This window comes from Ziziphus jujuba, chromosome 9, assembly GCF_031755915.1.
Source record: "Ziziphus jujuba cultivar Dongzao chromosome 9, ASM3175591v1".
NCBI lineage: Eukaryota > Viridiplantae > Streptophyta > Magnoliopsida > Rosales > Rhamnaceae > Ziziphus > Ziziphus jujuba.
In genome coordinates, this window is record NC_083387.1 from 29457667 (window position 1) to 29473174 (window position 15508).

The following is a 15508-nucleotide window of genomic DNA, read 5'->3' on the forward strand; positions in this document are numbered from 1 at the left end:
AAATACTTAATTGACAAACTAATGAAGGTAGTAAACCAAATCAAAATTCTTGGAGAGGAGCTGAGTGACAGAAGAGTTGTGGAGAAAGTGCTGGTCAGCTTACCAGAGAAGTTCGAATCAAAGATTTCATCCTTGTGGGAGTCAAGAGACTTGAATTAGATTTCTTTGTCAGAGCTTGTTAATGCTTTACAAACAACTAAACAAAGAAGATCTATAAGACAAGAAGAGGCTTTAGAAAGTACTTTTCTAGCACTACAAAAAGGCAAGTCTCCAGCAAACAATAACCAAAGGAAGCAGCAAGGTGAAGAAAGTAATGACAAAGGACGAGATGGTGTTGGTACAAACAGAGAGGGTGAAAGAAAGAAGTTTGTGATGTGCTCTCATTGCAAAAAGGACAACCATTTCGAAAAATATTGCTGGTTTAGGCCTAACGTTCAATGTAAAGCATGCAAACAACTTGGACATGTTGAAAAAGTTTGCAAAAACAAATGAGAGCCAATACAACAAGCACACCAAGTACAAATTGCTGATGAAGCATGGCAAAGTGAGAAAAGGATGTTTGTTGCTACATGTTATGCAGAAAACGGTAGCAAAGAAGCTTGGTTGGTCGATAGTGGTTGTACTCAACACATGACACATGATGCTGATCTCTTCAAGTGCTTAGACAGAATCTTTGTTTCCCAAGTCCAAATTGAAAATGGAGACTTTATTCAAGTTCAAGGAAAAGGAGATGTGGCTATGAAAGGTACTAAACTCATTTCAAATGTGTTATATGTACCTGAAATTAATCAAAGCTTGTTGAGTGTGGGACAAATGCTTGAAAATGGATATTCTCTGAATTTTCAAGATAAGTCTTGCACAATATATGATCAACATGGAAGTGAAATTCTAAATGTTGGAATGAAATATAAAAGCTTTGAAGTAGAATGGAATTGGGAAAAGAGTGAAGTTTAAGCCTCAGAAGAGAATTTTATCCAAGAACATGATGAAATTAAGGAGAAGCCTGATTCAGATAATGAAAATGTCATTGGAATCAGAGGTATAAGACCCTTGGCAGATGTATATGAGAGATGCATCCGAGGTACAGGACCCTTGACTGATGCATCCGAGAGAAGCATCCGAGGTAGAAGACCGTTGACCGATGTCCGAGGTAAAAAACCCATTATCGATATCCGAGGTAGAAGATCCCTGACCGATGTCCGAGGTAAAAAACCCCTGGCCGATGTCCGAGGTACAAGATCCCTAACCGATGTCTGAGGTATAAGACCCTTGACAGATGTATATAAGAGATGCCACCTAGCATTGTGTGATCCAATTACTTTCTATGATGCAAATCAGTTTGAGACACGAAGAGAAGCCATGGAAACTAAAATCAGCATGATAAACAAAAACAAGACTTGGGAGTTGGTGAAAAAACCTCAAGGCAAAAAAGAAATTGAAGTGAAGTGGGTTTTTAGGACCAAGCTCAATGCAGATGGTACTATAAACAAGCATAAAGCAAGATTGGTAGAAAAGAATTATGTGTAGCAATCAGGTATTGATTGTGAAGATACGTTTGCACAAGTTGCAAGGCATGAGACAATCAAATTTCTATTAGCTTTTGCTGCTAAAGAAGGTTGGAAAGTTTACCATTTAGATGTGAAATCCTCATTTCTAAATGGTTACTTACAAGAAGAAGTGTATGTTGAACAACCTAAAAGTTTTGTTGTTCAAGAAAAGGAAGACAAAGTTTATAAGCTGAAAGAAATGGTGAAGTGAAGCTGGTTCATTGCAAGTCTGAGGTTCAGCTTGCTGATATTTTGACAAAAGAAAAAGATTTGAAACATTAAGAAATGATCTTAGTGTTTACAGCAAAAGTGTCAAGGAGGAGTGTTATTGTAATGACACTTTTGTTAGTGTCTTAGTTCCTTTTTGATGTTTAATTACTTTATATTCAGTTTTTTGGTAAAACACTGTTGTATTAGGTAACTAAAGTATGACTTGTCTTTTGGTGGTATGATTATTGCAATAGTAGGTGAAAAGTAGGTGATTTACCATTGTAAGTTTATGTTTATATATTTTTGTCCAGAAATAAATGAAGTAAGTTTTTCACACCAATTTACGTTTCTTGTTTTCTTTCCTTTCTTTTTGTTGTGTTTTTTTTTTCTAAAAATCCAACAGAAACAATCAAAATGAAATAATATTTAAACATGAAAATGCCATATCAAATGTTTCAGCAAAAAAACAAAAAAAGAATATGCATATCAAATGCATTTACAAGATAAAAAAAAATATCATTAAAAAAGCTTTTTATTTAGGCCTAATTTTTTAACATCAGATATATATATATATATATATATATCTACGTATGTATGTCTAATTTGAATGTGATTATCCTTTTGAATTTTTTTTTTTAAATTATAAATGGTGTTACATTATCCATTGTATTGAAAATCAACAGTTGAAATTTGAAAAACAAGTCCAACCAAGGATGAAAAAAAAAAGAAAAAGAAAAAAAAAGAACAAGTAAGGATGCTAATTCAAAGAAGAAAATACTCATTTTTGAGATTTACATAGTTTGTACAAATTTTGCAAAAAGCGTTGTGGGATATTGGGAACACGTGGAGCAGTGTGGGAGGATGGTTGGAACATGTGCCTGTGATATGTGCAAGCACAAGATACACACGATAAGCACCCCCCACTTTTATCAGTGGCCAACTCATGACAAACGACTAAACGCTGGCATTTTCCTATATTTTAAAAATCCGAAAAGTGAAAAGTGACATTGCGTTTTCCAATTGGCGCCCACGAAAAGATCCCGCCAAATCCTAAAAGGATTTTCCTAAAATCAAATTTTTTTTTTATCGTATTCAAAAAGCTTCCCTCTCAAGCTTCGTCCCCTAAAATAATAATTTTAAGATATTTACTCTATACACCATCCATCGTCACTTTCCTAACAAAACCCTCCCTCCTAAATAAATTTACATCCTTAATATATCGCAGCTTCCTTTCCTGTAATTCCCGCCAAATTCCAAACCCATTTCCGTAAAACCGAACTCTCTCTCAAAATGACCGTTGCACCCTTTTTCGATAGGTTAACCAAACAAATTCCTGTCCAACCAAAATACGAATGGGATTGGCTTCCTTCTCGTGAAATCTTAATGAAATTCCCGGACTACCCTTCTCCTCCTTCTTCATGGTTTATTCTCCCGCAAGCTTCTCAGAAAAAAATATAAAATTTTCAAAATCACGCGCTCCCAAATTCAATTCAAAAAAAATCCTCTTCTCTCCCACCAATTCTTTTTGTATAAATTCCACTCAAACCCTCTTCATCTTCCAAGCCCAAATCCCAAAAATAAAAACCCTAATTTCCCCTATTGCATTCAAGTTTTTCCAGTTCTTTGAAAACCAATCGAAAATGCCTGCTTACCCTGAAGAACCACTTCTGGCTCCGAACCCAGACCGGTTCTGTATGTTTCCGATCCAATACCCGCAAATCTGGGAAATGTACAAGAAAGCCGAGGCCTCCTTCTGGACCGCCGAGGAGGTCGACCTCTCTCAGGATGTTCGTCACTGGGAAAACCTAACCCCCGACGAGAAGCACTTCATTTCGCATGTGCTCGCTTTCTTTGCTGCCTCAGACGGCATCGTTTTGGAGAATCTCGCCGGGAGGTTCATGAAGGAGGTTCAGGTCGCAGAGGCTCGCGCTTTCTATGGCTTCCAGATTGCCATAGAGAATATCCACTCCGAAATGTATAGCCTCTTGCTCGAAACCTATATCAAAGACCCGGTCGAGAAGAACCGGCTTTTCCATGCCATCGAGACCGTCCCTTGTGTGGCCAAGAAGGCCGAATGGGCCCTCCGGTGGATCGACGGCACCGAATCGTTCGCGGAGCGTTTGGTTGCTTTCGCTTGCGTGGAGGGGATTTTCTTTTCGGGGAGCTTCTGCGCGATATTTTGGCTGAAGAAGCGCGGGTTGATGCCCGGGCTCACTTTCTCGAACGAGTTGATCTCGCGAGACGAGGGTTTGCACTGCGACTTCGCGTGCTTGCTTTACACGCTGATGAGGAAGAAGCTGAGCGAGGAACGAGTTAAGGGAATCGTTCGCGACGCGGTTGATATAGAGAGAGAGTTCGTGTGCGACGCGTTGCCGTGTGCTCTGGTGGGGATGAACGGTGATCTGATGAGCCAGTACATTGAGTTTGTGGCTGATAGGTTGCTGGGTGCTTTGGGGTACGGGAAGATTTACAATGTTCAGAACCCATTTGATTGGATGGAGCTGATATCGTTGCAGGGGAAGACAAATTTCTTCGAGAAGAGGGTCGGAGAGTATCAGAAAGCTTCGGTTATGTCCAGCATCAATGGGGATGGTGGGACCCACGTGTTCAAGATGGATGAAGATTTCTGAATATGATGGGGTTGTTCGATAGAAAGAGAGACAGAGAGGGGCACACACAGAGATGGTTTTTTTTTTTTTTTTTTTGTGTAATATTTTTGTATTTCGTTTTTTAGATTTTTTTTAACTTTTTTAATCTGACTTGTATTTTTTTTTTCTTTTGCTTTTTGCTTTCCGCAATATCTTTGTTTAATTTATAGTTTTATAACTAGTATATAAGTAAATAAATTTGATAATTTCCCTTATTGCTCTTGTTCAATTTCTTTTTATTTTATTTTATTTTTTGCATAATTTCATTTTTGGGAAAAAAAAAAGGTGGGATTTTGACTGCAAATTCCTATTAATTTATGTACATAAAGGTTAAAGAAAAAGTGTTCGGTATCGAAAATGGTGAAATAATGGACATTTTACTTAGCGAATTGCATACTAAATCAAATTTTGAAGGGGCTGGGGATTTAGTTTAGGGATAGATAGGGTTTTAATGGGAAAGAGATGTGGTCTGGGTGTGTCCACAATGCGTTTTCTGTCCTTCAAATGGCAAAGAGACAATTGAAATGAATTGAAAAATAGAAAAAGTAAAAAAAGAAAAAAAGAAAAAAAAAAAAAAAAAAAAGAAGCTTTTTGGGAAAACAATATTCATTCTGGGGTCGGGTTTTGATTGCCATTCGAAGAATGTCTGCCACATCTACAGCCATAGCAGAGTTGCAGAGCTCTGAAATGCTGTCCAGAGAACAGTTGCTCCATCTTTTCAGTCGCTTTGCTTTCCTCACCTCTCAACCTGGTATCTCTCTGATTTTTCTCTCTTTTGGTTTAATTTTTTCTTCTTCTGTTTGCTTTCTTCGTTGGGTTCCGTCTCCTAATCTAGCTTTAAATTTTTGGTGGGTGGGGTTTGATTGCTAATTCAAAGACGTGAAGAAAAGAATTGCTGATGCTGTTCAGGACAAGCAGGTGAATCGCACTTCTACAGTTTTCCTTTTGGGGTTTTCGGTGGGGAGTGTAAAAAAAAAAAAAAAAAAAAAAAAAAAAGAATAAAATGAAATAAGGGGATTTTGCTTGAAATCTTTGAAGTTTTCAATATTTGCAGAACAATGTATTATATAGTTGGAATTAGAGCTAAAATAAGCTTTTAGTTTTGGGGAATAATGGCGTTTATGGTATCTCACTTTATATGTCGGTGCATTAATTCCATGCATTTTTTTTTATCGGTGTTACGATACACAAAATTTTGTTTTCATTGAATGTGACCTACGATCTCCTGTACCTCTTGCTTCCATACTAAATACTTCTGATGGTACAAGTGTGTGTCTCAGTTGATGTCATTTTATCAATAACTACTATAAATTCATAGATATAATTTGTCTTTCTCAGATAAATAATTATCCATATATGAATCTTGTTGCTTAGATCGGGTTTCATATCCATGTTGATATGCGTGCTTTGGCTTTTTAGGTATAGAGCTAAGCCCTTTATTTTTTCCTGTTTGAAAATTATTTAAAGTCTACAGTTGATGGCCGGGAGTCTTTTAACGAGTATAGTTATGTGTATTTTGTGACAAATAAATCCACTCTGTTGACTCTTGGTTTACTTATTGAACTTTGCTTACTAACATTTCTATGCATTCCTTTCGGTTTTAATATCTGAAATTTGATGCATCTGCAGGAAGCTGTAGCTGTAACCACTGCCATCCAGGAAGAGATATTTTTAGAAATGGGAATTGGTAAGTTTGTCCTTGCTGGTGGCAAAGTTGAATACTTATCTTTTTGCCAAATGAAAAACTTAGGTACTCAAACTATGCATTTGGCCTTTTTCCTTGACTAAAATTTAATCAGGTTGTTTAAGCAGTTTTTATGGCTTAATAGTCTTGTTGACATGAGGTTCTTTTGCTTGCTTCTCTCTCACTTAGTCAGTAAGGAGTTGCTGCACTACCATCCTTTACCTTTCTAGTGGTAATTTGAACTGAATTATTAGGCCACAAGAAAAAAAGGAAACCAAAAATGTTAAATGAATTAAACTATAGGTTGGAAAAGTTATGTATAACAGAGGCCATGAAGAACACTTGGGCTTTCTTGAAGTATGGTGAAAATTTTCAGCTGGAACATCCTAAATTATGATATTCATCTTTTTAAGCTGCACTTATTTATGCAATTTGTTCATTACATTGAGACCAGAAGCCCTTAGTTGTATATATGCAGCCAATTGTATTTACAGCAACTTTAGTCAATATTAGTAATTAAAGCCAGATCATTCAGGTTCTATTTGGGCGTTTGGAGAATTATATACGATGTTTACAAGGTCTAAATTTATTAAAACTAGATCTTTTCTTTGTTACAGATCCTAGTTTTGGTCTATCCTGCCTCGGAAAGGTGAACACGGCTTATGAGAATGACCAGGAAGTGATGATTCATTTCTATAATTTTGTTGCAAAGTAAGCTCTCTCTCTCTCTCTCTCTCTGTGAGTGTGTGTTTCCTTCGCTTGTTAAGTTGAAAAGTGACAAATAAATTTGGAGCTATTTAACATATAATTCTGTTTGAAGCTCTTATATTCTTTCAAGTACCCATTTTGACCCATTTATGGTCATACAAAATTTGGTGGCAATGGTCAGGTCAGATAGAATAGATATTATAAGTTATTTGATCATGAATGAAGCCAACTGTTTGTTGAGTTCTGGAATAATGGCCACTTTAAGGAGGCCAGATTTTACAGCCTGCTAAATTTCTATTTTAATGTTTCAATTCTCATAACCTTTTCGAAGAGATGACATTATTTGAATTGGACATGGTTGAGAAATTTAACCTTTACTCCTCTTTTATCTGTGAAGGTTGTTTCTATAGTCACAACTCTTTTTAATTTTGACTCACGACATGAGAGCTCATTCTGTCTTAAATTCCTATTTACTTTTGACAGAAGGCTTTTTCTTATTAATCTGTCTTTCTATTTTTGGACATATAGTTAATAAGTTTTATGAGGTTGAATGGTGATATCTAATAAACCTTTGGTCTTATCTGAGGTGGTGGGGGATAAGGCTAAGGTTGAGTCGAGGTAGGCATTTATTTGAATAAAAACTCAAATTTTATTTCTTTGCAGTGACAAAAGAAAAATGAAAAGATATATGATATAAACTAATTTGATGTTGCTTGTGGTACTTATCTATAAAAAAACAGGGAAGAGGTGGCCTGTGATGAAGCCGAACTTGAACCAGATGAATTTGCTGAAAGAATGTGTAGTCAAGAAAAACTACAGGAGCAGGTACTGTACATATGCATTTTGACAAAGATATTGGCTGAAGGTGAATATTTTTATAAAGCGGTAAAGTGATTCCCTTTCAGCAACTTGAGATGCTAAAGTATATGCGCAAGTTTGCCCTGGATGATCAATCTACAATCCTAGAGAAGGTACATGCTAATGTATGATCTTTTTCGGCTAGCACAGAATGTGTTTTGATGTCAATAAAAAGAGAAATTGGTTCTATTTATCTGGATAAATAAACAGAGTGTAAAGCCTTTTAACTTGTTTTATAATGTTGTCAATATGAAATTTTTTTTTTTTTTTTTTTTTTGAGATGTTATAAATTGTATTTTGCTAAGTGATGTGTGTTTTTAGGCAGAGAGGAAGGTCACATCCTCCAAAAAAATATGATGTTACCATCACATTTTGGATTTATTTATTTTTATTGTTAAATTTATTTTGCATTTGCCCATATCGAGGTGTATGGTTTCACTTTCCACAAGAGCCACACAAATGATTCCTTGATTGATTATAGGATTTGACTGTTGGTTCATCAAGAAGCTCAAAAAACAAAAAAAAAACAAAAAACAAAAAAGTCTACTTAGCTGCATAAATTTTTGTCCAGTAATCCATTTTCTAGTTCATTCTGCAATATATGTTTCTCTAACTAGGTCTTATGTTCTTTCAGTTGCGTCACCAATTGGAAAATTCCAACTTTGACAGCAGGGTTTCAGTTTTGACATCCAATCAGATTCAGGAGATTGTACAACGAAGGGTGTCACCTATTTTCAGGCCAGGGTAGATTGAGATTTTAGGTGTTCATTGCTGGGATGTCGTCTGTCTTTCACAATGCAAAATCTTTTCACGTTTTCTATGCAATCTCTCGTCTTAACATGCTGAACAAAATTTAACCTTTGTATGAATTTTCGACGCATTTATTGTTACTATTTCTATTCCTTTAAATTTCAGTTAGAATTTGTTGGAAGGGCATTGAACTGGAGAAGTTTCATATAAAGCTTTACAATGAATTCTATCTTAACTAGTTCCTTCTAGCTTTTACCACCATTGACTGAAACTAGTTCTGTTTATAAATCAAAGTTCTACTCAACTAACTAGGTCCTCCTAATCCTGGTGTGTTCTTGAAACAATTAGCTTCTTGCAGGCCAAAGTTCATATGTTGGTGAATTAATATATTATATAACATGGGATGGGCAGTATTTCTATTTTCAATTTTCTCATGTAAACTAGTTATGCTTGTTTTTTGGGTCATCATAATGGTCATGTAGATACTTGCTAGCTTCCTTTCCTTTCTCACAGCCAGCCTTTAGTCCCTAGCTTCCGACCTCTGCACTGCCTAACTTTTACATTTCCAGCTTCTTATTTCTCTCTTTCTTGTATTTTGCTTCTTTTCTCTTCCAAAAGACCCGATAGGAAGGCCAATATTGTTCAGCCTGTTTTAGAAAATTTTACAACTCAAATTTTCCGGGCTCATAATCTTTGTTTATATCATCTAGAATGCCAAGCTAACTTCGTTTACTTATGGAGTGGTCAATTTAAAGGCTAGTTTTGTAATTTTGTTTCTTTTCTGTCATATTATAGCAAGGCTTCTTGATCTTAGGCCAGCATAGGTACATATAGCAGGGATTTCTATTGCAATACAGTTCCAACTTGATATTGCAAGCGTTAGGAAACTAATTTTACCATTCATATTAGCCATAATAGCATTTAATGGCTTGGGTAATCATTAGACAAAAACCATTAGGACTTCATAAAATTAAGATCGATAAACTTTTACTCATCTAAAGTAATTATTTTCATAGGTACTTAGCACACCAGACAAACGAACAAAGTAGGATAACTAGAACATATTCACTTCTCCATTTTTGTCAATGCCAAGAGTTACCGGATCTTTCTCCTTTCAGTATCTTCTCTGCCAAGTAATATTCCAAGTTTCTCATGATGGCCTGTTTCGGTGGCCTCGCTCCATAATTGGAGTTGTTGCCTTGCTTCGCCAACTTCTCTTTGAATTCCTCAGTTACATTCAATCGTATCTTCTTTATTGTCTTCAGTCTTTTGCAAACATCTTAAGCGTAATGTATGATATTTGCTTCAGCTGATTGATGCTCAATTTATGAAACAACACCACTTCATTGATCCTGTTCAAAAATTCAGGCCTGAAATATTTTTTCAGTTCTTCAGCCACTTCTGTTTTCGCTTGTTCACCAGGGTCATCACCAGCAGCCTTGTTAATCACTCACCCTCCAATATTTGAAGTCAATATAATGAAGGTGTTACCAAAATCTACTTTCTGGCCTTTGCTGTCGGTCAGCCTTCCATAATCCAAAATTTGAAGCAGTACATTAAAGATAGCCCTATGTGCCTTCTCGATGTCATTGAATAGGATCAACCAATGGGGCCTTTGACGAACAGATTCAATGAGTTGGCCACCTTCATCATGTCTAATATACCCTGGACGTGAACCGACGAGTTTGGAAGCAGCATGTCTCTCCATATATTCACTCATATCAAGCCCAATGATAGAGTCCTTTGAGCCAAAATATTCCGCTGCCAATGTGGTTGCCATCTCTGTTTTTCCAACACCAGTCGGACCTGTGAATAAGAAACTTGCAATTGGCTTAGTTGGGTCTCTTATGCCTGATCGTGCATGACAAATGGAACAGCTTATAAGTTCAACTGCTTTATGCTGTCCTATCAGTCGTTTGTGTAGAGTATACTTTCCATGCTCAGAAGCTTAATAGATTCAGCTTTTGCAACATTCTCAACAGTAATTCCTGTCCGTGAAGATACCAAATATTGTATATGAGTGTCTTGTGACAATCTGAATCTTAGATGGTATATGTGCTTGTATTAGTTGAAGTCTAGAACGAGCTTCTGTCAATCAAGTCTATCGCCTTGTCAGGTAGAAACTGATCTCTAAATCGTACATCAGAAATGTCTCTTAGAGAACGCCTAAAAATCATATGGAAAACCATTTGGCTGATAGGAATAGAAACAATAAATCTGAAAATGATAATAGAAATTTGATTCCCCATTGCCTTACCTGATGTATTGACTAGACAAACGAGCAGCAGCGACTAAAGCCTCCTCTGCAGACTTGACAATGTCGTGTGTTACATACCTTATGCATAAACCTTTCAGAATCTCAATAGCCTTATCGATGGTAGGTTCAGGGACTTCCACCCGGGTAAACCGCCTTTTTAGAGCTGAATCTTTCTCAATGTGTTTTCTATATTCAGTAATGGAATACAATCTTCTCTTCTGAAAGACAGTATTGGAATACAATTTTCTCTTTTTATATCTTTTATCTCCTACTTTCCTTTTCCTTTTTGTCAGGGTTTTTCGTTGATGTATATACGTATTTTCGTTGATATATATACGTATTCTACATATTTTATATAATGTGTACGTATTCAAATCTAGCCAAATTATAACAAATTAAAATAGTAAACAAGTAAACATAATCTTGTAATTTGATCTTCAGCAGCATCAATATCTGTGGTTGATCGGAAATATAGTTTGAAGGTGATTAACAAACTGGAGGTAAATATATTCATTGGTACCCCTTTGACTCATTGTTCTTATTGGGATCATACAAAACCAAGTTTGTTGGGAGAAGAACTTTCTTCATCAGAATTTACCAGTAGCGGTGAATCCCAATGATTTTCTGATGTATTCATGATGATTGATGGTTAAGTGTTTGGTCCAAGAAGGCGAGACACCATATTCTTTCATCACACATACATCGGTGGAGTTTTGTGGTTCTATTACTGAACAACGAGGTAAGACAGTAGCTAGAGAACAGACATGCATGTTCTATTACTGAACATCGGTGGAGATGTAGCTAGAGAGTAGACATAGCTGTTCCTACGACGTGGTGTCTGCGCAATGGTGGACAGCCCCAATAACATTAACAAAGACACGATTAGGAACAGCTAAAACATTACAACAAAAAATCCCATGTAAAAGCTTACAAAAATACCGTTCTTATTCACTGGCCCTGATTACAAAAAACAACTAAAAGTCTCAAACATTTACAAGAAATCATTTTTGTCCGTACTTGAACAAGAAAAACAAACAAAGCTTATTGGGTTGCTTCTTTCTTTCTGCGAATCAAAATTCCCGACATCAAGAACTCCACTTCAAAAGCTTACTGGTAAGATCGACCCCACAAATTCTTGGCATTTGTTTTCTTCGTCCTGGGTCACGAAAGGCATCTGCAGAAACTCAAAGATGCACCTTACTTCTTCCAAACAGAGTTCAATTCTTGCTTGCAGAAGCTGTATGACTTCATGGGTCAGCACCAGAACTTGGCCATCCTTCTTGTGATCCAAGAACGACAAGATTGTACCGTATTCCAGTATAGAAGGAACCATTTTAAGCATCACAAAATCACCAAGTTTTACACTTTTGCCTTCCATGATAAGCTCCCAGTGAAAGCGTTCGGAGACGTTGGTGGTTTCCTTTTCCTTTTCCATTTCCATTAGTTTGCTGGAGGAAGACTTGAGTACTTTGCTCATACCTCTGTACCAGCGATTAGTGTCCAAAGAGCCCATTTGGAATTCCGGGAAAAAGTAGGAAAATTTGACCGCGTAACGCATCAGTTTGAATCCAACATTTTCCACGTATGTGTAAAAACAGACTTGCTCTTCTTCTGCCTCCTTCGTCTTCACTTCGAATTCGTCATGGCCTCCTTCAGCTTCAACCAATGCCATCATCATCATGGATGCTTTCGATTCGTCATCTTTCAGATGCAACAGCACTGGTGGAATTGCATCAAGTATCAGCTTGTCATTGGTAACACGTAGAAGCCCCTTAATCTGATTTGCCTCAGATTGAAGATGGGAAATATAGCGACTAAGGGCTTCAATTTCTTCACTATACTGAACCACCGGAGCAGGGGTAGCTGCAGGATTCCCCCTTCTTCTTCTACCATGGCCACCTCCCCCACCAGCCGCACTTAAACCGATTGGAGAGCGCACAGTCTCTACCTGGGTCATTGGATCTCCACTTCGCCGCCTCCAAGAACCGCTCTGTTGCTGCTGGTTCTGATGCTGATGCTGATTACGCCCATACTTTTGGTGAACGCCGCCACTGGAAGCACTCGTCCATCGCTGGCTGTACTCACGACCTTGCTGCTGATGCTGATAATGATGCTGTTGTTGTTGATGACCGTAGCCCCTTCCTCTACCAACGCCACTTCGGCCATTGCCACCGTCATATCCTACACCACTTCCTCCTCTTCCTCTGCCTCTTCCTCCTCTCCCTCTGCCATAGCCATTACTTCCTCTCCCTCTGCCATTGCCATTACTTCCTCTCTCCATTAGAAGCAAACTCAATCAGAGAAAAAATACTAACACTGAAATATTTGAGCAATGAAGATTGAACAAATTTGGGATATATATATATATATATATATTTATATATTAAGAAGGAAGGTCGATCAAGAAATTTTTGTATAAAGACATCTGAAATTACGGGGGATAACCTTTACTTAGTCCGCAAGGAGTCAAGAAATAGTAGACCACAGGTTGAAACAGGAAAAGGTTAAGATTGGAATCTCACAATTGTGTACCCTGGTTTCGAAGTAGTGGCCAAGTCAATTTGTTTGGCGTTCAAGTTCAGAGAGAATAACTTGCCCAAAAATAAAGAAAAAAAGTGAATGACCGTGGAGATTCTCGGTTTCACATTTCTTTTTAATTGTATATATTTCAAACAACCGTGGAGATTCTCGGTTTCACATTTCTTTTTAATTGTATATATTTCAAACACACTTTAGACTTTTTTCCTATTATTTATGCTCATGACCAAACAAAATGCAAGATTAAGAAAAGCAAGAAAAAAAAAAAATTTCTTATTCTATTAATTCTGATGTTTGTAATACCCTGACTTGAGGAGGAAGGGGACCCATATGTAGCACCAAGCTTTGCTAAACACTGATGTATGATGTATCGTCTGCGTTTTACATACGCTTTCTATCGCTTGCAATTGCATGCTAGACAATAGGAATTTTCTTTTTTTTTTAAGGAATTTTTCTGGAGCTTTAAAACCTTTTAGCACCAATTTAAAAGGTTATGGGGGTTAAAATGCTATTATTGAAATAGTTCAGGAAACAATACTGGGATAAAACCTATTTTAAATGCTGTAGGGAAAAAATTTTCACTTGCACTTCAGTTTTATATAATTATATTTAAGTTTTACGCTTTTGTAAAAATTATCATTTATCCAAACAAATCCATCTGTCAGTTTTTATTCCTTTTCTTTTCTCTCTCAAGAAGAAGACGTCTCGCTCTTAACCAACAATGAAACTAAAAATCTCCCTCCGAAGCAATCAACCAACTGTAATTTAGATTATATAGTGGCAAGTTGGCAACCCCTCTGGAAACTATAATAACTAACAACTTAAAACAAAAAAGTGCGACAACGACTGCTTTGTAACTGTCTCAAACTCAGAACCAATGAGTGTAGAGTGATACATCAGCCAATGAGCGCAGAGTCAAATCAACCAGAGAGGGCTTTTAACTCATAAGGGCAGCGTTTTTAACTTTTAACCATACCTTTGGTCTCAAACGGCGGCGTTTGGCGTTTTAACCACACACCCCTGTGGCTTGGTTGGTTGAGGCATGGATTGGGATAGGACATAGCCCATAGGGGGTTAAACTTATGAACTGAAAAAAAGATTTGGAATAATAAAAATAAAAAAATAAAAAAAATTGACATAATTAAAGTTCAAAATAGAGATATTTTTCTAGTTATCCTATTGGAATTAAAGGTCAAAAAAACAATAATAATAATAATAAAAATGAAAAAGCACCCAACAACACCACTTGATCGATCCTGTTCAAAAGTTCTGGCCTGAAGTACTTTTTCCAGTTCTTCAGCCACTTCCGTCTTCACTTGCTCACCAAGCTCATCCCCAGCAGACTTACGAATCACACTCCCTCCACTGTTTGAAGTCAATATAATGACGGTGTTGTCATTAAAATCTACTTTCTGGCCTCTGCTGTCAGTCAGCCTTCCATAATCCAAAATTTGAAGCAGTACATCAAAGATATCCCTATGAGCCTTCGCGATCTCATCAAAGAGGATCAATGAATGGGGCTTTTGCTCCTGATGGAGATACAAAAAAAAAAGCCTTATTTTTTACTCATTTTCAACATGATTCTTTGGTTTCGTATAAAGCTTTACAATGGATTCTACCTTAACTATTTCCTTCTAACTTTTACCCCTAATTCTTAGTCATTTTCAACCTTGTACCACCATTAACTGAAACTAGTACTGCTAATAGATCAAAGTTCTACTCAATTAATAACTAGGTCCTAACCCTGGTGTGTCTTTGAAGCAATTAGGTTCTTTCATGCCAAACTGCATATGTTATAAGGAGAATTAACATTTTATGTAGCAATTAGGTTCTTTCTATTTATTTCTCTTTTTCTTTTCCTATATCTATTGCATCTTTTCTCTACCAACACACCTTATGGGAAAGCCACTATGGTTCAGCCTAGTATCAACTAGAATGCCAAGCCAATTTACGTTTCATTAACTTATAAAGTGGTCAATTAAAAGGCTTTTTGTCTTTTATTGTGTAATTAATATTCATTTTCTGTCGTATTATATACAGCAATAGTAAGCTCCTTCTCTGGCCAGCATAGATGCACATAGCAAAGATTTTCATTGCAATGCAGTTCCAAGTGGATGTCTCAAGTATATTAGAAATTAATTTTACCATTCATATTACTCAGAATAACATACATACTGCCTGGATAACCATCAGACAAAAACCATTAAGGAATTCACAAAATTAAGACCAACAAACTATTCCTCAATTATTTAAAGTGCTCATTTTCAAATGTCCTTACCACACCAGACAAAAGAACAAAATAAGAGAA

The 15508-nt window shown here is 36.7% G+C and overlaps 2 protein-coding genes across 2 annotated transcripts; both read left to right on the forward strand.

Moving 5' to 3' along the window:
• Nucleotides 1-2619: 2619 nt before the first annotated feature.
• LOC107427918 (ribonucleoside-diphosphate reductase small chain) lies at nt 2620-4620 on the forward strand. Its single transcript, XM_016038325.4, has one exon. It carries the CDS (start codon nt 3176-3178, stop codon nt 4385-4387), a length of 1212 nt encoding a protein of 403 aa, XP_015893811.1. The 5' UTR covers nt 2620-3175; the 3' UTR covers nt 4388-4620.
• Nucleotides 4621-4843: 223 nt separating this feature from the next.
• Nucleotides 4844-8596, forward strand: LOC107427928 (uncharacterized). The gene is made up of 7 exons (XM_048480084.2): nt 4844-5156; nt 5283-5323; nt 6035-6092; nt 6707-6800; nt 7538-7622; nt 7703-7768; nt 8290-8596. Exons 1-7 carry the CDS (start codon nt 5048-5050, stop codon nt 8401-8403), a joined length of 567 nt encoding a protein of 188 aa, XP_048336041.1. The 5' UTR covers nt 4844-5047; the 3' UTR covers nt 8404-8596.
• Nucleotides 8597-15508: the final 6912 nt, after the last annotated feature.